At 40.9% G+C, this 24,321-nt stretch overlaps 2 protein-coding genes across 2 annotated transcripts in view; one reads left to right on the forward strand and one right to left on the reverse strand.

Annotated features, from left to right (window-relative positions):
- Positions 1-22,705, reverse strand: part of DSG2 (desmoglein 2) — a 44,670-nt gene extending 21,965 nt beyond the window's left edge. The window contains exons 1-4 of the mRNA XM_082699477.1: positions 22,528-22,705; positions 5,446-5,481; positions 3,722-3,856; positions 12-173 (exon numbers count right to left, since the gene is read on the reverse strand). Coding sequence (XP_082555603.1) covers positions 12-173; positions 3,722-3,856; positions 5,446-5,481; positions 22,528-22,566 — 372 coding nt within the window. The 5' untranslated portion in view covers positions 22,567-22,705. The remainder of the gene's footprint in view (positions 1-11; positions 174-3,721; positions 3,857-5,445; positions 5,482-22,527) is intronic.
- Positions 22,693-24,321, forward strand: part of DSC1 (desmocollin 1) — a 333,497-nt gene continuing 331,868 nt past the window's right edge. Inside the window, exon 1 of the mRNA XM_082699479.1 lies at positions 22,693-22,789. The gene's annotated coding sequence lies outside the window, so the exon portion shown is untranslated. The remainder of the gene's footprint in view (positions 22,790-24,321) is intronic.

Raw genomic sequence — 24,321 nt, forward strand, 5'->3', positions numbered from 1 at the left:
ATTCTTCCTACCAGAAAACTTGGCGTTTCTTCTCGATCAAGAATCCTGGTGATGTTCAATTCTCCTGTGTTTTTATTAAAGACAAACACGCCAAATGGTGACTCTGTGATCCCTTTTCCAGTGTATCTGTATGTAACTTTTATTCCTCTTTCTTCTGCAAGATCAGAATGTATCTAACATAAAAATAACAGAAGAATACCCCAAGTTAAACTCTCTGTAACTTACATGCACATATTTTTAATGGAAAATTTCCCTCCAAAGTTGTCATAATGTTGATAGGAAGGGAAGATACAAGCACTCAAGAGAAGATGTGCTGATGTCAGAGAACCTGGTTCAAATCCTGTCTCAGCCACTTAATAGTTACGTGATACTAAGAGTTACTTAACCTCTCTGTGCCTCAGTGTTTCTCTCACTAAAGTGGAGAGATACCACTGCCTACCTCTTACAGTTGCTATAAAACTAAGGTACTGTTAAGGGTATATCTTGGGAGGACAGATTTTTAAATTTAGCACATGAGGAAGGGCACATGGGTGGCTCAGTCAGTTAAGCTCTTGATTCTGGCTCAGGACATGAACTCAGGGTCATGAGATTGAGCCTGTGTTGGGCTTCATGTTGGGCTCCATCCACGTAACACATCTGCTTGAGATTCTCTCTCCCTCTCTCTCTGACCCTCTCCGCCTCTTGCAGTGTCAAAATTACCTCTATAAATCCATTCGATCTGGAAAGGATGAATAAGGCATCCTTCTACAGAAGGATTACAAAAGTCAAGTGCCTTTCCTGCTTAGAATGTCTCAGGAAATTCATGCATCTAACCCATTTCAAATGCCTTCTGTAGTCGTCATCTTCTTTTTCTATAAAAACTTCATTTCTGTCTGTAATTCATACTTAGTAAATGGGTCTCTGTGGCCCCCTACTGGTTCTTTATTTTCTTCTTCAGACATCATAGAAGAAGCCATCACCATTCACCTACCCGGTCACTTCTTTGTCCTGAAATCTCGGGATAGTTACACTTCCTTCCTATAGATTTCCCAACATGCACTAGGGCTGGGGAACATCTGCTAGGAATGACCAAGGACAGAGCAGACAGGGGCTTCCAACCTCCTGCCACACCAGCTCTGCTCCTGAAGTGGAATGGTGAACCTGGGGCAGTCCATGATTACCTTTCACTGAGCTTCTGTCTCTGTTTATCTTTCTCTTTCTCTTCTCTCTGTCTCTGTTTTTTGCCAAGTATATGCATATGTATATAAAAATGTATATATATATATATGTGTGTGTGTGTGTGTATATATATAGTATTTCTAAAGAATTCTAGATCTTCATGTACTAATTATATATTACATCACGCTATTTAGGTTAAAAATAAAGGAAAACTGTGTGGACATAACTGTTGGTTTGTTTATATATATATGTATATACTTAAGAGTATGTAAGTATACACATATTTATGAATTTTTTAAGATTTAGAGAATATTATACTGTTGACAGTATAATCTCTACATAGAGAATTTGGAAAGTTGAGGAAATTTAATAAGATCTTTTACTTTTTATGTAATTTCTACATATGTAACAACTTTTTATGTAAATTTTACATATGTAACCATTCATGTAATTAAAATTACTAAGAACAACTAATGCTTATTGAATCCCAGAAAATCAATGCAGTTTAGAAAAACTTATTGAGAAAATGTATGAATGACTCAAACACCTCAGAAAACCAAAGCCAACCAGCAAACTTAGTTGCTTATATACATCCTATTATGTAAAGCCACAATTAAAAATTTGGATTTTAGAAGGCTTTTATGAAAAGAACATAGATTGCTAGAGGGACGAAATCATCTTCTGTAGCTGCCTTTCCTTTGAAGGAGCTGTTCATGCATGATATTTATAATGTTGGAAAGATAAAGATAACACTTGGGTATGAACATGTATTCATTCACACAAATGTTTGCTGAGCCCCCAATGGATGTTGGCACTGCTTGGGGTACAGGGCATGAGCTGTGAGCCTAAGAACTAAGCTCTTGCCCCCTGGGAGCTTACACTCTACCAAAGGAGCCAGACAGCCAGTAAGAATGTATGGCATGACATAGAGTGGAATGCACTATAACCAGGCTGAAATGGGAGTCAAGGGATAGAGAGATGGGGTGAGGCAGAATCGGGAACAAGATCTTTTAGGCAATGACACTTGGGCAGAGGCTTGATGCTATGAAATACTGCAGGTATCTGTGGGGAGGGGATTCCAGGCACAGGAAACAGCAAGGGCACAGGGTGAGTAGCTGGGAAGAATTTGTGTTGGTTTAGGGATGTAGGAGAGTGGGAGATGGCGGGTGATAGGAGCCAAGGTTGGAGAGGAGGTCTTGTATTAGCGCTCTTACAGGTCACAGTACAGAACATTCCTTCCACTGCAGCAGGAAGCCATTGAAATGCCTTCACTAAGGGGGTGAACATGCTTTGATTTGTCTTTTATTTAAAAGATCATTCTGGCTGCTTTCTAGAGAATGGGCTGTGGCAGGGTGGGGGATGGCAAAAGGGAAGCAGGCGGACAAGGTCAGGGGTTCCTCTGCTAACGCAGGGCAGAGATGACACTGACTTGGACCATGGGGGTGACCATGGAGAGAAGTGAGCAGATCTGGAATATATTCTGGAGGTAGAAACTGATAGTACCTGCTACATTTTTGAAAAACTGGATAGAATTGTGTGCCATTGACTGAAATGGGTAGAACTGACAACTTGAGGGGAAAAAAATCAAGGGTTCAGGTGTGCACATGCTAAGTTTGAGATATATACTAGCTGGATTACCATCTAATTTATCAAAAAATATGCCACTTTGAGAGTGAAAGAGGGCTATTAATTATTAGGCCAGGAAAATCGGTACCCTCCAAGGATGTATGGTCACCCTCCCTATTAGATACCAGTTCTTTTCATTTTGAAAATTACTTTTTGTATGTAGGGTGGCAGAATATGCCGTCCCCAAATGTGTCACTTCGGTGTAGGAGTATTTTGAGCAATTGAAAAGCAGATTCAACAGAAGTTCTCGGTCTTTCCCCTATGTGCCTCAAAGCAGGCCATACATTTGTAAAGGAGTTCTCCCTCCCTTCTCTACCAGGAAGGACAAAATTTAATTATCAGAGACAACGTTAGACCCTCATCAGCTTAGAGATGGCACCGGCATATCCACATAAGTAACTGTATTAACTAGCCTTTCCCTATCACTTGTTCCCCATAATTTTCCACCCGTAGAGATTCAAGGACCTTTTCCTTTGTCTTGTGACTTCTCTAAAAGTTTACCGTTGCTTTGCTAAGATGTTTTCTAGGCCCCAATTCTAACCAGACCTTTGAATTATTCATCCCTGGGTACTCCCGTGTGTTATAGGAGCAGCACACACATTAATCAACTTCTTTGTTATTCTCCTGTTAATCTGTCTTCTGTCACTCCAAATTATAGGGCACCAGTCAGAGAATCTAGTGAAAGAATCTTTCCTCCTCTCCCTAGAATACCCTCTTTTGAGTACTGTAGCCCTCTCAATTAAAGAAAGATTCAACTAGTGTCAGATCTCTGACTCTTAGGTGAACTGAAGCCCCACATTGTATAATCCAATAGAATATTACAAGACTCAGTAGGTACATTGTATCATTTTCCTGGAATTTAAAAGTGAACATAAAAGTCTTCTCCCACTATATTTCCGTAATATACATGTATTTCCTCTTTTCCTGTAGAAGGTACCTTGGCGATCGGATTCCTTTTGGACAGATCCTCTCCTTCCCGAAGAGCCACAGGGGCGGTGATCCAGGACCGCTTTTGCCGCCCTAAGTGAGTGTGTTTAGGAAGCCGAGTATGTTCATTTCCTGGGTTTAAGACCTACAACAATAAAATATTGTCAAAAAAATTATTAAGTATCTTAAAACAGTATGGTATTCTGTAATTTATTAAGACTTTAAAAAGAGTTATGCAAATCTTAAGGTATACATTTCCTACTTCTTAACAGGTTTCATTTTCCAAGAGGAAGTACGTACACTCTGACGAACCCCATAGGCATTTAGGAAATCGTCTCTACACCAGTAGAACAGTACGGTTTTGCTTTTATCAGTTAGAACAGATTTCCCAGACTGAAGAGTAAAAAAGGCTTATTAAAGTGTCCAGACTAAGGCCCACGATGGAGTCGCCCATGACAAGCCCTGCATTAATACATTGGAACCTAACTGAATTTCTGTGCTTGGCCCTCCCAGAAAAGGAAGGCCTAGGCCAAGCGGTCAGCACTAACCTGCTCAGGACCTTATCTCATCTGCCCCAGCTCCAGAGTGACTCTGCTCTACCCAATCAACAAATACCCAATGTAACTTCCTATTCTTGCTGGCTTTGGTCTATAAAACCCTCTTGCTTTGCACAACTGTTTCCTAGACTGGATGCTTCCCTATTCATCAATCAATAAAGCCAACCAGATCTTTTCAAGATTTATGATTGTTGGATTGTTCTTTTAACAGCCTAGAGTAATTGAGCAACCATACAAATTGGCAAATTAAAAAATAATACAGTGTGTCAAAATTCTTTCCTTACTGAAAATGAAGTTTCATTTTTCTGTGGTGGTTTATAGCTTAAAAATGAATTATCCAATGTTTTAAACTAAATCTTAGTAACTAACCTGTGGTAGCAATTTAACTAAAACCTAGTGAAATTGTCAGTTAATGAATTTATTGTTTGAAGGATGACGTAAAGGATAAAATTATCCGTCTTTTGTTTTCAAGAACTTTGAGTAGAAAAGATTTATTCTATATATTTTCAGTTGGGCTTTACAGAAAAACATTTATGCAAGGAAAATTTCGATACAACTGACCTAGTATACTAAGATCAGAAATCATTTTTATACTAGATTTATCATCTTATTTTGATGCTCTACATAATATTTTTTTCCCCCAGAAATAATGGTTATCACTAGGTCATTATTTTTTGTCTTATTTTTAGTTGAAAACATTTTTCTACAACTCAAAAAATTAAATTATGTAACAAAACAGCAAAATAACATTATAGTTTACAGTGTAAAAATAAAACTTTATTCTACTTTTTCTCTCACACTTCAGCATATTCACTGGTAACTGCTTGATCATCTTATCTTATGACCATACAGTTGCACATGTATAAAGCTTTTTGTCCTATAAAAATGGAATTATAACATACATCTTGTTCTGCCCCTTGATCTTTCATTCAATACCTCATCATGGACATTCTTCATGTACCATAAGTTGTTTTACCATTCTATCAATGAACATTTTGATTGTCACAAAATATTGCATTGAACATCTCTGGATATATGTTCTGTGCACTCGACTGAGTAGGAATGGCTAAGTCTAAGGGAGTGTACATTTTTAATCTGGTAAGGCATAGCCAAACTGTCTTCCATTAAATTAAGCCTCTGAGTTCAAAAGAAAGAAATAATCCCCTCGGTTCCTTACCTCTAAATGGAGTCCATTTCCAAAGTTAAAGAAGATCTGGAAAATAAGATCATTTATTTGTTGTTTAGTTTATCATTCAATTCGGTTTAAATATTTGTTAATAACTTACTACCTAAAATAGTATAAATATTTTTAAAAAAGCTTTAACCACCACCATTACTATCCTCTTTTGTTAAAAAAAAAATTAATTTTTTTCTCTGGCCCTATGACCAGGGCCAGAGACAGGAATCTACTTCTTCTTGATCCACACTGCCTCTTCCAGGAAATTCAGAACACAGTAGTTGAAAAACAAAAACAAGAATGCTCCATCCTGTGTTCTCACGGACCCACATAACTTTCCATTAAAGGCCTTGAGGAATCTTAAGCAGGTTCCATACAGAGCATGGAGCCCCAGGCATGGCTGGATCCCATGACCCTGAGATCATGACCTGAGCCAAAATCAAGGGTTGGCTGCTTAACTGACTAACCCATCCAGGCGCCCCCGTACTGTGCAGGTTTTAGAATAAGAATAACTGTATTTAGTTCTGTGTGATGATTAATCCCAAAGTGTGACAGTGCCTGATAAGAACCAAGAAAAGAGGGGCACGTGGGTGGCTCAGTGGGTTAAAGCCCATCTCGGGTCCTGATCTGAGAACCTGGAGATCGTGACTTGAGTGGAAGTCAGATGCTTAACTGACTGAGCTACCCAGACACCCCTAAACCAGTTCCTTCTAACATGGTAGCCTCACGTGGCTATTTACACTTAAATTATTTTTAATTAATAATTCATTTGCTCATTATCCACACGAGGCAAGTGGCTTGAAAACATTCCCAACACTGCAGACGACTCTATTAAACAACGCTAGTATTGTCAGACATTCCACTGACATTGTCAGTGACTCTCAGACCCCTCATTCTCTTGACTTTCTAATATTACTGCCTCACTTTTTCCCCAACTCTGTAAGACTGTTAATCTCTTTGCTTCTGGCCTTGTACTGGCAACAATGCTAGATAGGGTCTTAGAGGCTGAATGGACCCATGCATCCATTCACTTTCTAATAGCTGCTCCCTCCACAGAGGTGGTGACTTCTTTCTATGATGGCCATGTGTTTACTTTTGCCCAGGATAATCTGGATGGCGCCTGCTGTGTGGGCATGTGGCCATCCCACCTGTGTAACTCCTTCAATCTCAAAGGTGTGCTCATTCAGACCATAAATTATATAGTTGCCTTATCTTTGTATAGTAGCCCTATTATACCATTCCACACTTCAGCAGACTACCCCCATGGCATGGACAACACCTCTGAACCCACTCACTCTTAGATGACCCCACTTTTTATCTGACTGAGATTAAAATATTAATCCACTCTGCTTTTCTAACCATCTCTCGGGTTAGAGCTTCTTGAACAGCAAGGTTGTAGAATGTGACAGAGTATCAGGTGTTTGTTCAAAGACAATGAAGTTCGACTTATTCATTGCCGTCTCAGTATTGACACAAGAAATGTTGTCATTCTTAATTACTAATATGTAATGCAGAGAATCTTATATTTCATGCATTTAACATGAAGCAATTTTAACTGCAAATATATATAAAAGAAGAGTGAATGGTACAATGACCATCCACAAAACAACACCAAGTTCCAATCATCTGGATGGAATTTTTAGGGGCACCTGGATAGCTCCGTCAGTTAAGTGTCCAATGCTGGATTCCAGCTCAGGGCTTATCTCAGGGTTGTGAGTCCAGTCCGGCACTGGGCTCCACACTAGGCATGGGGCCTACTTAAAAACAACAACGGGTGCCTGGGTGGCTCAGTGGGTTAAGCCTCTGCCTTCGGCTCAGGTCAAGCCCCGCGTTGGGCTCTCTGCACAGCGGGGAGCTTGCTTCCTCCTCTCTCTCTCTGCTTGCCTCTCTGCCTACTTATGATCTCTCTCTGTCTAATAAATAAATAAAATCTTTAAAAACAACAACAACAAAAACAAACCCACAACTGTAAAAAAGTAAAAAATATATTTTTGAAATTTAGGGACTAACATTAAATTTACACAAATGTTGCAAAGGTAGTACAGAGCTCCCTTACCCATTTCCCCCAATGACATCTTAAATAACTATTGTACACTTGTCAAAATTCAGAAATTGGGCGCCTGGGTGGCTCAGTGGGTTAAGCCTCTGCCTTCAGCTCAGGTCATGATCTCAGGGTCCTGGGATCAAGCCCCGCATCGGGCTCTCTGCTCAGCAGGGAGCCTGCTCCTCCCTCTCTTTCTGCCTGCCTCTCTGCCTACTTGTGATGTCTCTCTGTCAAATAAATAAATAAAATCTTTTAAAAAAATTAAAAAAAAATTCAGAAATTGACATTGGCATATTTATATAATGCAGAGTTGACTAAATTCCAGACTTTACCCAGATTTTATCATGCCCCCCTTTAACTGTCCTTTCTCTGTTCCAGCCTCCATTTAGGAACCCAGACTGGATTTGGAATGTCTACTCTGGTCTGTGACTGTTTTTCAGTCTGTCCTTGTGGATGATCCTGGCAGTTTTGATATTGGCCAAGTATCCTGTAAAATGTCCTCTAGTTTTATCTGTTGGTTTATTTCATGATTAGATCAGGGATGTGTTTTTGGAAAGAATACCATGGAGCTATGAAGTGCCCTTGTCATCACATTACATCGGGGTAAATGATATGCATTCGACATTATTGGAGAAGGTAGACTTTGCAGGTTTCTCCACTATTAAGTTATCACTTTTCCCCTTCCCTCCTCTATTCCACACAAGTGAGTCACTAAAGCTAGCTCATCTTTGGGCTGGGGACTGAGGGAGGAGAGAGATTAAGTCTCACTTCCTACGACAGACATGTATACATATTACTTGGAATTCTTTGGCAAGAAAGCTCTCTTCTTCCCTCATGTCTTTATCTGTTTAATCATTTATATCAATATAGTCACGCCTGGGTGGCTCAGTAGGTTAAAGCCTCTGCCTTCGGCTCAGGTCATGATCCCAGAGTCCTGGGATCGAGCCCCATGTCGGGCTCTCTGCTCCGCAGGGAGCCTGCTTCCTCCTCTATCTCTGCCTGCCTTTCTGCCTTCTTGTGATCTCTGTCAAATAAATAAATAAAATCTTTAAAAACATATATTTATTTATTTATTTATTTTATTCTGTGGGTTGTAAACCAATATTATTTTATTTTGTTCAAATAGTTCCAGCTTTGGGCACTGGAAGATCTTTCAGGTTAGATTCTGTTCCTACATTTGACGTGTTCCCATCTTTCTGTTTTTTTAACTCTTCCCCACTGTCTAGCATCACAAGATGCTCCAGGGTTATCTTATACTTCTCCCATCCCAGCTTTATAATGAGCCGTTTCTCCAAGAAGTCCTGATTTCTAATATGGGAGGACGGTATTGAGAAGCCAAGATCTGGATACAGATGTAGCACACACATTACAAAATTGTTTCCTGTCTCTGTTACTTTTATTAGGGGAATCATAAAGATAGAGCTTTTCTTAACTTGGTTATTACAAAAGTGACTATTTTAATTATCTTTGGGAAGTGGTGTCACTTGGTGGAAAGTGCATGACTTTGGAAATAGTCATACCTAGATTAAAATCCCAATTCTGATCAATAAATTGCTTTAATCTGTTTCCTTATCTGTAACATAATACATGGGTGGCAGACATTTTCAATTGTATGGCTAATTGCCATTTCCTGCCATTTTAGCATTGACTGAACCCCATTTTGTTCAGGTAGCAAGTAGCCCCTGCTAGCTGAGTAATGACTGGTATATGCCAAAGCATCAGTCTCATTCACTTTGATGGTGACTAGGCGTAAATGTGTGTATGAATCAGTTAAGGCTGCCATAACAAAATACTATGGATTGCGTGGCTTAAACAACAGATATTGGTTTCTTATAGTCATGGAGGCTGGAAAGTCCAAGATAAGGTACTGGTTGGGTCAATTCCCAGTGAGGGGTCCCTTCTGACTTGTGGAGAGCAGCTTTCTTGCTACGTCTTCACACGAGGAGCAAGAGCTTGAACTTGAACTCTCATGTCTCTTCTTATAAGGGCACTAATCCCATCACCTTGGGAGGTAGGGCATCAATACGGGACTTCAGGGCAGGGAGGAGGCAGGGGGAGAACATTCAACCTATAACAATGTGTGATAGAATTCTGGCCAATGAAATAACTGGAGAGTCTGGAAAAGGCTTTCCTCATTGATGCGAAGAGATGCAAATGCACAGCCTCTCTTTTTACCTGCTTCTGGAGATTGTTGAGCAATCTCATGACATTTGGAATGGAGCCATCTGTGACTACATGGAGAGGGCTGATAAAATGACAGAGAAATGAGACTGACACTGTAATATCTTTGAGGTACAAAATTGGTCAAAATCAGAGCCACCCCAATTCTGCACCACTTTTTATTATATTAAATATTCTTTTTGTTTAATTTACTTTCAGTTGGGTTTTTTTACTTGAATCTGAAAGCAACATGATATAGCCAGGTTGCAGGCTTATAGTGCATTACTAAAAGAAATAATATAGGACTATAATTATTGCAGTGACTGGCATACTACAACGGGATTTCCTTAATTCTATGACTTGCATTCTCATCTTAAAATTTCTGAAATTTGGATTCACTCATGCCCTCAATTTCTTGAGCTCCTATAATATGCTAATACAATGTTCTTATCCTCTTGGATTCTTACTTGATGGAGAAATAGACAAGAATCCGTTGTGACAACTGTAAAGAAAATTAAAGCTGGAACAGGGTGGTGGAGTGATTTAGGACTGTGAGGAGGAACTCAGAAGAGGTTTTATCTTCATAGAGATTGAATAGAATGGGGGAGCAAGTTAGGCCAACTTTCCTGCAAATGGAAGAGCCAAGCATGAGGTGGGAATGGTTTTGGTGATCAAGGCTGGTGCTGTAAGAGGGGAGTGAGTCAGTGGAGATTATATCAGAGCTTCTGGGGTGCTGGTAATCTTGTTTCTTGATCTGATTGCTGATCACTCGCTGTGTTCAGTTTGTGAAAATTCAATACACTTGTGATATGTACACTTTTCCAGGTGTTACACTAAAAAGTTACAGAAACTGATGTGCACCTTGAAGTCAAGCACATGACAATTTTCTGCCATCAAACTCCAGTGGAGGGTGGAGAGATTGTCAAATGAGAGTGAGCTGCTACTGGCATTTAGTGGGTAGAGACCGGAGATGTAGCTAAACATCCTCTAAGGCACAGGACAGCTTCTCCCAACACATTATCTGGCTCCAAATGACAAAGTACTGAGGTTCAGAAACCCTGATTTAGAACTTGGGTCTCTGATTGGAAGTTATCTTAATACTCGAGTCAAGAAAGTTTTACAAATTTCAGAGCACTGTAGATTTATGTAAATTTCTCAACTGGTAGCATATTGCTGAGAACATAAATGGAATAACTGGCATTTTCTGACTTCTGTCCTCCATCCCCACTCCTTCCCACTTCGCTTTGAACATTTCCAGCTCTGTAAGTTTGAGTGACGTCCTGTGGGGATGTCATAAAAGGGTTTCAAACATTGGAAGAATGTCTGGACAAGATGATCATTATGGTTTCTCCCAAGTATGAAATCTATAGCTCTTTTTCTCACAGGAACTTGGTGACAGGAAAGTGTCATATGCAACATGCCTTTAAGACTGAAGATGAAAAATTAATTTCTAGTTTCTCTACCCGAAGAATTAGTGTTTTTAGATGAAACAGAAAAATCCTCCAATACAATTTAGTGAAGTTAAAAACAAGTTTTTATTTTTACCATTGGATGCTGTGCAACTTGTTAAAACTGGTCTACCTGGTATTTGGCAAGAAATTTTTTTTTTTTTTTTGGCAGAGACGAGGGAAAGTCAAACATCACTGCAAAAATACTATGAATCAATGTACTTTTGTTCTCAAGACTTGCACTCTTAGAGAAGACTTCCTGCTCTGAATCACCTTGATGATATAATAAGCAGAATCCAGGAGGACTTATGAGTCCTGGGATGACAGCTCCCCCTGACTGCTATGTTTTTGATCTGGAGGAGATGATTTTGAAGCTTTCTTCCATGTTTCCAAGTCAATGGTGAGGTGACCCCTTAAGCTTTAATAACTCAGACCAATAAATATCTTACTACAGATGAACTGTAGAGGGATACAAAGTAGTTCATTTATTATTATTTTTTAAGATTTTATTTATTTGATAGACAGAGATCACAAGTAGGCAGAGAGGCAGGCAGAGAGAGTGGGGGGAGGCAGACTCCCCGCTGAGCAGAGAGCCCTATGTGGGGCTCGATCCCAGGACCCCGGGATCATGACCTGAGCCGAAGGCAGAGGCTTCAACCCACTGAGTCACCCAGGTGCCCCTACAAAGTAGTTTAAAAGCTTTTTCAACTCTGGGACAGTCTAATGGCTTATTACTTTCGCTCAGCCAGAATTAACTTTAGAGGTCAGTAGACAATCTTTAGGACTCAAATAGAGATGATCTCTCATGCATCTGCTGTTGTTCTTCAAACTCTTGCCCACCCCCTGGATAACCACAGAAACACCTGTGTTATTTCTCTTTCTCACCCACTCTTCCCACGAAGCAAAATGTTTTAAAATTCTTCATTTCTCCATTTTACTATATGGAAGCCAAAATCAGAAACTGCCCTAAGGATCCTTGGCTTATCCCCAATCCATTCCTAAAGTGTTTGCAGCTTTAGCTAAAATAATCCAAAGGAAATAAAAAGAGCTGAGGGTCATGGATGCTACTTGCTTATTTCCACTGACCCCATACCCTGACTTTTCTATTCATATAAACTAAAGCTAGAGGTCTGGTTCATAGTACAGCCTTTGTAGGCCCAAGAAAGTCATGGCAGAGCCTCTGTAGTGGCAGAAACTTATAAATTCAGAAAAGTTTAAATGACACAGTGCAATAAGAGTGGACCAGTGATTTTGGTGAACTTCCCTGATCAACCTGATGTAGGTTAGATTTAGGTTACAGTTTCACCTACCATACTCTTAATCTTCTTTTTTTCTAAATTTTTTATTCTTGAGGGGAGGTAGTCTCTATAAAATTTCTTTTTTTTTTTTTTAAAGATTTTATTTATTTATTTGACAGAGAGAGATGACAAGCAGGCAGAGAGGCAGGCAGAGAGAGAGGAGGAAACAGGCTCCCTGCTGAGCAGAGAGCCTGATTTGGGGCTCGATCCCAGGACCCTGGGATCATGACCCGAGCCGAAGACAGTGGCTTAACCCACTGAGCCACCCAGGCGTCCCTAAAATTTCTTTTTTAATGGTTAAATATTATACTTTATTTAGACAATCCCAGCTAAAATATTTATATACAACATACTGGTTGATATTTTATTCAACTTACATATGACTGATATGTAAGCACAATTCCTAGAGTAGCTTTATTCAAAAACTAAATATATAACTGCATTTGTTTTCACAGTTGATACTTAAAAAACCCTCAATAGTCAAGAAAAACAGTATTTTGAACTTTAATTTTTCAATTCTGAATTTCAATTTTAGGTAAACTACATACTTTTAGTCTGAATGCAATACATTATATGATTTGTCATAACCATTTACCTGCTTTTCCAATGTTTTTTTAAAAATATTTTATTTATTTGACAGAGATCACAAGTAGGCAGAGAGGCAGGCAGAGAGAGAGGAGGGGAAGCAGGCTCCCTGCTGAGCAGAGAGCCCAATATGGGACTTGAACCCAGGACCCTGGGATCATGACCCCAGCCGAAGGCAGAGGCTTAACGCACTGAGCCACCCAGGAGCCCCTATACTACGATTCTTTACGACAGCTTCTGATTAGGGATGCTCTAACACTAGAGCTCTAGAAAGTTTTCTGGCAGTACTGTGTAAGATGAAAGACAGTCTGAACATTAAAGTAATAAGCCAGAGGAGATAGCATGAGGACAAGCATAGGGTAATGGCAGGAGGATGGATGGGTAAAGCCAAACATTCCAGAGGACCCAACTAATCCTTGGCAATGCCCTATGTGTGGAGGATAGGGGAAGGTGTCAGAGATACTGAAATTTTAAGTCTGAGTGGCTAGAGGGATGCAATTTTCAGAGCATAGCTTGTAGACATGCTAGGCTTAGATCCTGGGGAAAGATATTAGACAATAAAGAGTAAAGCACTATGGCTCAAAGGGTGGCAAGGGTTACACTCACTCTCTCCTAAAGGCAGCACTCTCCCAGCCTCAGCTGTTACCACCCACTCTGCACCTCCCCTGTCTCCCACTCATATCTGATATGTTACCGGTAATGTGTGTACAGCATGCCCCTCTAAAGTGCCGGGCTAGAAATGGAGCCGAGAGCCACTGCAGCTTCCTAGAGGTGACAGAACTCCCAGTAGAGTATTATGGAAGCAAAGAGAGAAGATATTTGAAAGAAGAGATGATTTACAGTATTAAAATATGATGATTGACTTAGGTATCTTGCATAACTTTTCAGCTAGCACCTTCAGGGGCTAAAGAGAGTAGATCTCTAAGATGAGAGAGTGGATAAGGGCAATTTAATTTAATGTTTTTATTTTTAGCTTTTAAAGTATGTTTCACTGAAGAATAATGGATAATATAATATTTTATTAGTTTCAGGTATACAGCATAGTGATTTGGTATTTATATACATTATGAAATGATCATCACAAGCCTAGGCAATTAGGAGCTCTCATCATACAAGTTGTTACAGTATTATTGACTATATTCTCTATGTACAGGGTAGAGAATATAGTCTTATGTATTTTGTAACCAGAAGACTGTACTTCTTAATCCTCCCCTTACCTATTTCATTTAACCTCCCAGCCTCCTCTGGCAACCATCAGTTTATGTCTTTAAGAGTGCTTCTGTTTCATATTTTAGATTCTACATATATGTGAGACCATATGGTATTTGTCTTAACCTGTCTGACTTATTTCACTTAGCATAATATCCTCTAGTCCATCCAAGTTGTTGCAAATGGCAAGCTTTCATTCTTTTGTATGGCTGAGTAATATTTCATTACACACACACACACACACACACACCCTGCATCCATTTATTGATGGACATTTAGGCTGCCTCCATTCCTTGGCTTGCAATGAACACTGGGGTGCATATATATTTTTGGATAAATACCTAGAAGAGGAATTGCCAGATCACACAGTTAATTCTATTTTTAATTTTTTGAGGAACCTTCATACTGTTTTCCATAGTGGCTGTACCAATTTACATTCTCAGTCTTGGAGGACTGTATGTTTCCAGGAATTTATCCATTTCTTCTAGGTTGTCTATTTGTTGGCATATAAATTGTTCATGTAGTCTCTTGTGAGCATTTGTATTTCTGTGCTATTGGTTTTAACATCTCTTTCATTTCTGATTCTATGTGGACCCTTTTTCTATTTTTCTTGAGGAGTCTGGCTGAGAGTTTGTCAATTTTGTTTCTCTTTTCAGAGGTCCAGCTCTCAGTTTCTATTTTTTTTTTTAATCTCTATTTTATTTTTATGCTCTCATCTTTATTATTTCCTTCCTTCTACTAACTTTGGGCTCTGATCTTTTTCTAGTTTCCCCTCCCCCTCCTTTTTTAAAAGAATTATTTATTTATTTGAAGAGGGGGTTAGGGAAGACAGAAATCTTAAGCTGACTATGTGCCCGGCTCAGAGGCTGAAGCAGGACTCGATTTCACAATTCTGAGATCATGAGTTGAGCCAAAATCAAAGTCAGATGTTTAACTGACTGAGCCAACAACGTGCCCCTCTTTTTTTAGTTCCTTTAGGTGTAAGGTTAAATTGTCTATTTGAAATGTCTCTTGTTCCTGAGGTGGGCTTCTATTGTTGTAAAACTCCCTCTTAGAATTGCATCCCATTGATTTTGGAACATTGTGTTTTCATGTTCATTTGTCCCAAGGTACTTTTTGATTTCCTCTTTGATTTCTTAATTGGCCCAATGCTTGTTTAGTGACATGTTTTAGTGTTTATGTGTTTGTGTCTTCCCCAGTTTTCTTCTTGCCATTGATGTCTAGTTTCATACCACTGTGGTCAGAAAAAAATACTTAATAGGATTTCAACTTTAAATTTACTGAGACTTGTTTTGTGGCCTACCTTGTGGTCCACCCTGGAGAATGGTACCATGTGCACTGGAGAAGAATGTGTCTTCTGCTGTTTTTGAATGCAATGTTCTGTAATAATCTATTAAGTCCATCTGGTCTAATGCATCATTCCAGGTCAATGTCTCCTTATTAATTTTGGGTCTAGATGATCTATCCATTGATGTAAGTGGGGTGTTAAAATCCCCTACTGTTATTGTATTACTGTCAATTTCCCAATCTGTGTCTGTTAACATTTGCTTTAAATATGTAGGTACTCCTGTGTTGGATGCATATTTACAAGCAATATGTCTTCTCGTTGAATTGACCCTTTTATGTGACACCCTTCTCTCTCTCTTGTTACACCTTGTTACACCTCTCTCTCGTTACACCAGTCTATTTTGTCTGATACAAGTATTGCTACCCCAGCTTGCTTTCTGCTTCCATTTACATTGAATATGTTTTTCTGTCTCTTCACTTTCAGTCTGTGTGTCTTCAGATCTAAAGTGAATCAGTCTTCTGTAGGCAGCACATGGGCAGGCACTGGTATTTTTTTTATCCATTTAGCTACTCCTTGTCTTTGGATTGGGCATTTAGTCCATTTACATTTAAAGTAATTATTGATAGGTATGTATTTATTGCCATTCTGTTGTTTTCTTGTTTTTGTAATTCTTTGTTCCTTTCTTTTCTTGTTCTCTTGTGATTTGCAATTTTCTTTAGTGTTGTTTGGAATCCTTTCACTTTATTTTTTGTGTATCTATTATAGGTTTTGGTTTATGGTTACTATGAGATTCATATATAACAACCTATGTACATAGCCATCTATTTTAAGTTGGTGGTCACTTAAGTTTAAATGCTTTCTAAAAGCACTACACTTTTGCACCCCTCCTTGTTTTATGTTTTTTTTTTTCCCCTAAGATTTTATTTATTTATTTGACAGAGATCACAAGTACGCAGAAAGGCAGGCAGAGAGAGAGGGGGAAACAGACTCGCCGCTGAGCAGAGATCCCGACGCAGGACTCGATCCCAGGACCCTGAGATCATGACCTGTGCCGAAGGCAGCGGCCCAACCCACTGAGCCACCCGGGCGCCCCCTTGTTTTATGTTTTTGATGTGATATTCTTATTTTGTACTTTCATTAACTAACTATTACAGATATGACTGATTGTACTACGGTTGTCCTCTTCTACCTATCTTGTTGCTGTCCCCTGTTGTGGAGGCTCTGTTGACCTAATTTCTAGGCCCCCTTCACAGGGAATTATTTCCTATACAGTCGCAGATTTGTTGTGTCTGTGGGAGGAGGTGAGATTAGGATCTTCCTACACTGCCACCTCCCAGTTTTATTTATTTATTGATTGATTGATTAATTGGTTTGCTTTGTAGGGAACTTGAAAGAATAATGGGATGGAGGTAGTTTAGGATAGGGAGAACCTGAACTCTTTTCTCATTTCATTTCTACCCAAATCTCCCCTCTCATTCTCCAATCAGCCAGGCAGTACCCACTTGACTGATAAGAGAGTATTTGGATTTTCAAAAGAGAATAGAGATAAGTAAGATGAATCCCTCATTAGAAGCTCACTATTTGTCTATCACCACTTCTCAATGGGGGTGCTATTGGCATTTCCAGGAAGAAAAAATATTTATGAGCGGCCAATTCTCCTTGACGGTTCTGAAGAACGCTGGAGGCTTAGCATCCCTGGATTTGGGTATTAAACATCAATATAATCCTGGGCCTCGTGACAACCAAAATGCACCTTCCAAACCCCTGTCCCCCAAATTTTTCTTGAGAATCATTGTTCCCAAGCCAACCCTCCTGCCAGGCTAAACCCTCCCTCCACTGTACTCTCTGGACTTTTCTGCCTGTTTTGGATCACAACACCCCAAATTTTGGAACATCTCTTTAAAAAAAAAAAGAAAAATAAGGAAAAACTGTTTCTAACTAGTCAACTACTACCACTTCTTTCTTGACCTTTTTCTGACCAACTCAACCAAAATCTGTGTTTTATTTTCTTAATGATTTGAACACCTCCCTAAATATGTTTACTAGCATTATTAGCCTTATTAGCCTCCCTAAATATGTATATTAGCCTTCTGTGGCTTCCCTTGGTATCAAGAAGGCTGCACTCATCTTTCTGCATGGGTTTTGTCTCACATTGTATGTTCCACCTACAATGAACTCCTTCTCTTCTTCCAAAGAACCATGCACCCATGTCTTCAGTATATTTGCATATACTCTTTTCTCTACCTAGAATTCTTCCCCTTTCTTCTCTTCATGTCATCTTCTCACTAATTTATAAGTATTCTCAGATATTGGTGGGATATTCAGTGTTGGAGTTCCTTCTGTAGGCTTCCTGGTATTATCTGTTGTTTTATCATTACTCTCCTTACTATAACCCAATTGGAATTTAGCCATTTACTTGTTTACTAGACCATAAACACCATGATGGCAGAACATGTCTGGCTTTTTCATGGTCTCCCAATGTCTAGTATGCTTAAAATTGAGCAAGGCATTACTCAACAGTGGTCCTATATGGTTAGTTTCTACATAGTTCCTCTTCTTATGAGCACTACCATATTCCCATTTAGACTACAATATAAATCCTGATATTCTTAGCTTATTTTACTTTAATCATTAAGCTTTGCATCTAATAACAATCTCAATAATTTTTAATAATTTGAAGTAAACAAAAATAGTACAATGTCATATGTGGTATACAATTGTTATTTTAAGATAACCTTAACTAAGAAAATAATCTCTTATATAGGGACAATATGTTTGGAAAGTGTTATTCAGCTCTTAATTTGTAGCACTTTAAAAAACAGGGGGGAAAAAGCTATGATTAAGAAATGCTCAAATTTATCTAAAGCTCATTTATGATTTCAGTTAAGGTTTCTGATTTTTCTATAATTTGGCAGTTTAAAAAAAATCCCCAGTCAATGTGTAATTTTTTCCCATATAAATGTTTGTATGCCTCATTCATGATTAAACTGTTTTGTAAAACTTAGAACAGTAATTCCCACTCTTATACCTATCTAATAATTAGATTAGCTGCAAAGTTTCTATCAATACATATTTCTGGACCTCAACCATGGGGATTTTAATTTAGCTCATTAAGCATGTCTAAGATTGGGGAGAATTAGGCCAAATGAATGTGCATAGGTAAGGTGGTAAGAAGAGATAGAAGAAGAATGTGACGTGAAGCTGGAGGATGGCAGTGAGGTGTCTAAAAGGCAAGGAATGCCAGAGATAGCTGGCAAACCGCCAAACACTAGGAAGAGGCAAGGAAGGAAATCTATAGATTTCAGAGGGAACATAGCTCTGCTGACACCTTGACTTCAGACCTCTAACATCTAGAAGTGTGAGACAATAAATGTCTACCGTTTTAAGCCACCCAATTTTTGGTACTTTGTTACAGCAGCCTTAGCAAACTAATACACCAGTAGATATGACTGTTCATAATACAATTTATCACCGAATCCTTAAAATGTAGTTTGGTTTTTAAAAACAAGCTTAATTAGTCAAAGGCAAAACGGAGGCAACCATCAGAAAATCTCCCCCTCTTTAGCAGTCTACCCTCTTTAGCAGTCTGGTGAAGCCTATGGACCCTTTTTCAGAATAATATTTTGAAATTTATAAAATAAAAAAAAAACCCATTGGATTATGAATGAATTCCATTACACTGAAATGGTCAGAATTTAAGAAACATCAATTTGCGATGTAGTGACATCATTCTTCATTATCAATACATTAACAATAAGATTTAGAAGTCTATTAGTGATGAGAACAAATGGTATTTTCAGGTAACTGTAGTACGATATGAAAATATTTGTGACAAAGTCACAGGTACTGCTAATGCTAAGGCAGGGTCTTTCTTATACTCATGATTTAAAGAAATGCTAAATTTCAGATAGAGATTAGTAAACATAGATATGTAACTTAGTCCCAGCCATGTCTAAGGACCCTCTGAATTCTATCTGTGGAGCATTTGGTAGTGGGTAGGTCTCAGGTAAAACACTTTCGAAGAGGAAAGACTGTCAGGCAATTGTTTCTATTTTCCATTTTGATAGAGTCGGCCTAAATGACTGTGTGATAGTTGTGTGGGGCCACTCAGTGTCTCCTTCCTTGTGTGTCTCCCTGAACTGCAAAGGAAAGCTAAAGACCACAGGTTCGATTCCCTTGCAGCTACAAAGTTCTCAACGTGATTAGGTTCAGCCAATCAGCTTTTACATAAGATCTGAAAGAAGGAAGTGAAGTAGAAGCTATATGCATACTGGCAAGCCTAGTATGTAGGATGCAGTTGGGTTTTTGCCCCAATCTTATTACTGTCTCAGTGTCTACCATTAGATTAATGGGTGCCAAGAGGCAGGGTCCTGGTACATTTAGTTGGCATGCCTCCTAGTAAATACGCATGGTTCTGGACCTGGCAGCAAAGGTAGCATCCAGATCATGGCAATTTCTGCATTGTGGGATTGGCAGTTGGTGGTTTCTGATCACAAGAGAGACGGCAACTCCCTAAGTACTTGGGTTTGGCTGTGTGGCTTGGAAGTCATTACTGACAACTCAAAATGAAGTCTATTTCCTCCTCAATCCTTTCTATACTCACGCAATCAACTTAGTGCCCTGAAATATATCCCTTCTTGCTTTAACTAGCTAGAATGAATTCTGTTATCTGTAACTGAACTCTGACCCGTACAGAATACAATTTATATTCCCTTCTATAAATGACTCATTTTCTCAAGAAATCCTTCTGACAGATGAGATGTTTTCCATTCTTTACCAAAGAGTAAACTTTCAACTTCAAACACCCGGGGGCATGGCTGGGGGTGTGGGGGTGTGGGGAGAACTGTCCATTGTTCTTTGACCAAAGGTAAACATACTCAAATTTATATCACAAAAAGCATAACAGGGGCACCTGGGTGGCTCAGTGGGTTAAGCCTCTGCCTTTGGCTCAGGTCATGATGGAGGCTGAATCAGACTCTCTGCTCAGCAGGGAGCCTGCTTCCTCCCTTCTCTCTGCCTGCCTCTCTGCCTACTTGTGATCTCTGTCCATCAAATAAATAAAATCTTTAAAAAAATGGCAGAAAATACAAATAATAGTCTAGAATCTGTTCCAGTTCAGTTAGTTATAATCACTTCATAAAGAAGTCAATTATTGCCTGATAGAGTAAAAATACTGGATTGCTGAAACAGAAAATATGCATAAATTATGAGCTATTTCTCCAAAAATATACATGACTTGGCCTGCTTGGTATACCATTTGAGAACTAAGGCAGTTCTTTTCCTATGTGAAAGGAATTTAATATTTAACCCTCAGGGTAAGCCAGGTGCTATGTTAGGTTGGTATTCTATCTAGCCAAGAGATATCACAAGGAGAAAATTAGTTGCTCTATTATTCCAGAGGCCAGTCACAGTAAAGTTTTATTAACAAAATGAACTTGACTGAAAATTACCTCAATGACTTCAGCAAAATGAAATGGATAAACAGAGCTTGAAAATGAACTGGTGTGCCAAAGGTCTGGAGGTCTTAATTATGTTATTCCAGTGAGACTTCACTAAAATTCCTGGATTGGATTAGTTATCTTTTTTTTTTTTTTCTGTGATATACACACATACACAAAACAGGAAAAAATATATATTAACATAATTAACTAGTATTAATACTATTAAATAAATATGTGTGTGTGTGTGTGTGTGTATTTTTTCTTTTCCCCCTCCATTTGCAATTCTGGGAGAGAGAGATGATACTCTTCCGGAAGTTAGAACTTTAATTAATTAATTAATTACTTTGTAAAAGATTTTATTTCTGTGAGAGGAAGAGGGAGACAGAGTGTGAGAGCATGAGCAGTCTGGAGCCGCAGGCAGCGGGAGAAGCTGACTCTCAGCTTAGCAGTGAGCCCGACTGGGGGCTGGGTCCCAGGACCCTGGGATCATGACCTATGACCTTAGCCCAAGGCAAACGCTTAACCCACTGAGCCCACAGGTGCCCCGGAAGTTAGAAATTTAAATACAGAGAATAAACTTGTGTTGTTCTTAATGAATTTTAACCATTATATAAGAAAACTGAGTATGGCTTTGTATCTAATCTCTCTGAACATTTAAGTCTCAGGACTTACATCAGGAGAATAGCTCAGTTTATCAAAACCCATTTAGCAAAGCCCCACACATTTCTTAGCCATGTGCAATTCCTTTACCAAACAGAGAAAAGAAACTTAAAACTTAATAGGAGCACTGAAACCAAGCATAAGAAATGTAGCTCTAGAGACCTTTTCCAGTGGTTCAAGCCCTTTTCGTTAATAAAGTCTGAAAATCCAACGTGACTGTGCCGCCGCACTTCGGTTTGTCACCTTTTAAAATGAAGAAAAAAAAAAATCTTCGAACTATTACATATGTTCATTATCTTTAACTCCCGGAAACAGCTTTAGAACACCCACTTTGTGAACTTTAGGTTAAAACTACCTTTATGTGGGTGATTTTGACAGTAACGTGGCTTTAACAACAACAACAACAACAACAACAACAACAAATTAAACTCCGTAAGATGCGTTTTTAGAAAACCCTATTTGGGCCCTTTGTAGCCGTCTAGGAATCCGGGCCTTTCTCGGGTTCTCCGGCTCACTGCCGCGGACCGCGCGGTGCAGAACCGCCCGACGCCGCACGAAGGCACCGCCGCGGTCTCCCTGCGTCCATGTTGTCCGTCGGAGGGAGAAGACTGCAGACAAAGCCCGGACCTCCAGGGAAGGTGCTCCGGGCCCACGACACCGACGGACCACAGCCAGAAGAGGCGCTAGGGCCGGAGGGTGGCGGCCAGCAAAGCAGAACCTCAGGCGGGTTCCCACACGCCCGCGGAGACCCAGCGACTTTTCCGAAGCCTCGAGGTTCGGGCTCGCCACAGCCTGCCCAGCCCTTCCCCACCTCGGGGCACAAAGAAGGAGCGCCCGGCGCCGGGCTCCGCTCGGGCGCAGGCGGACAGGTCAGGGCGCGAGCCTGGCGCCCGCCCGCGTATTCGTCCTCGCCCGCCCGGGGCGCCGCGTCCCCGCTGCCCGCACTTACCAGGAGAAGCAGCGCGGCGCCCTCCGCGCTCCGCGCCATCGCGCCCCCGCCTCCGCCGCGCCCTCGCCTCCGGCCGCTCGCCCGGCTCTCACCGCCGCTCCCCCGCGTCCCCGCCGGCGCGCCCCCGGCCCCGCCCCGAAGCTCCCGCCCCGAGGGCCGCTCTCCGCGGCCGCCGCGCCGCCCTCCCCAGGGGCGCGGTGCCAGGTGCGGCCGCCGCGAGGAAAATGGAACCGTGAGCCCGCCCGAGCTGCTGGCGCCCGAGGTGGGAATTCCTTAGAGGAGGGAGGCGCGCGGTGGACTCCCGCCCCTCGTCGCACACGCACCTGGGACCGTGACGTCCCGGGGCTGGGGACTTTGGGTGGCAGGCCCCGCCCCGCCGTCCTGTCCGTCCCGGTTCCTTCCTCTCAGGAGAGTGGCCGGGACTAGGGGAGGCTCTGGGTCACCCGGTGGGACTCGGCCTGAGCAGCCCCAGAGCAGCGCGGGCCACGCGACCCCGGCCCCGGCCCAAGGGCAAAGCCGGCTCTCCGCAGCCAGACCTGCGGTGTCCAGCGCGCGCCCCGGCCGCCCGAGGCCGCTCAGGGGTCCAGCGCTTTGTGAAAGTGCGCGGGCCCGGAGCTCAGGTGGCGCCAGGGAGACTGTAGCGCGGGCACCTGTGTCCTCACTGCAGCCAAGGGAGCCTGGGCCTGCTTTCAGAGAGCTCGGGTTCTGGAGCAGGATTTAGGTGGCTGGCTCCCAGAAGGCTTCTCTGTTCTTCCCAATGCCCCTTCATTGGTTTCAACAGGTTCGCAGTTTATCTGGTTAGGGGAGAAACAGAAAAACCACGGGTGATCTAAAGGGACAGTCCTTTGACTCCTTGTTAACTAGACACAGGTAGGAGAATATTCTAGGGGTGTTAAGGGGAAGATAGACTTCGATATGTTTTACAAAATCTCTTACACAAAAAATAACTAGAGGTCAGAATTCTTCTCCAGTAGTTACTAAGCGTGTGACCTGGACAATCTTTCTGTGCCTTAGTTCCAGATCTGTTTAATGGGATTAATAATAGCACCCAACGCGGAAACTGTTGTGAAGATTAAACCAGAAAATCCATGGGAAGCCTTCTGCGGTGTTTAGTACATCAGGTTCAATAAATGTTTTTAGTAATGTAATTGCAAGTGTAAATGTTAAGTTGAACTCTTTTTTTTTTTTTTAAAGATTTTTATTTATTTATTTGATAGAGACTACAAGTAGGCAGAGAGGCAGGCAGAGAGAGAGAGGAGGAAGCAGGATCCCCGCTGAGCAGAGAGCCCGATGCAGGGCTCGATTCCAGGACCCTGAGATCATGACCTGAGCTGAAGGCAGAGGCTTTAACCCACTGAGCCACCCAGGCGCCCCAAAGTTGAACTCTTCTTAATTAAACAGAGACAATGGAATCAGCACCGGGCTAGGAAACATCTAAGAAAGGTTAACTATTGCAGTTGGCGTAGTGGAAGAGCCTATAAAAGTATAAAGGATGGGGTATGCTGCTAGAAAGAAGTTTGGCATTCCGTTTGAACACAATAGCAGAGTTCCTTCTGTGGTCAAAAGTGCCCTCCTGTTTCTCTCCCAGTTTATCCTACCCTTCTCTCCCCAGTCCTCTCTTGCCAGTTTTTCAGGAGATTTGGCATCTCGTTATTCCCTTTCTTCCCTAGCTGCCAAGGACCACTCCGTCTTTGAATGGAGAAAACCATACTCTCCTCTGTTTGGTTAGGGCTTAACTGTTGAGTGACTTCTCTCATAGTATTATTTAAGTGTTAGTGACTAAGTTAGCAGAGG

The sequence above is a fragment of the Mustela nivalis genome, assembly GCF_964662115.1.
Source record: "Mustela nivalis genome assembly, chromosome: 14".
NCBI lineage: Eukaryota > Metazoa > Chordata > Mammalia > Carnivora > Mustelidae > Mustela > Mustela nivalis.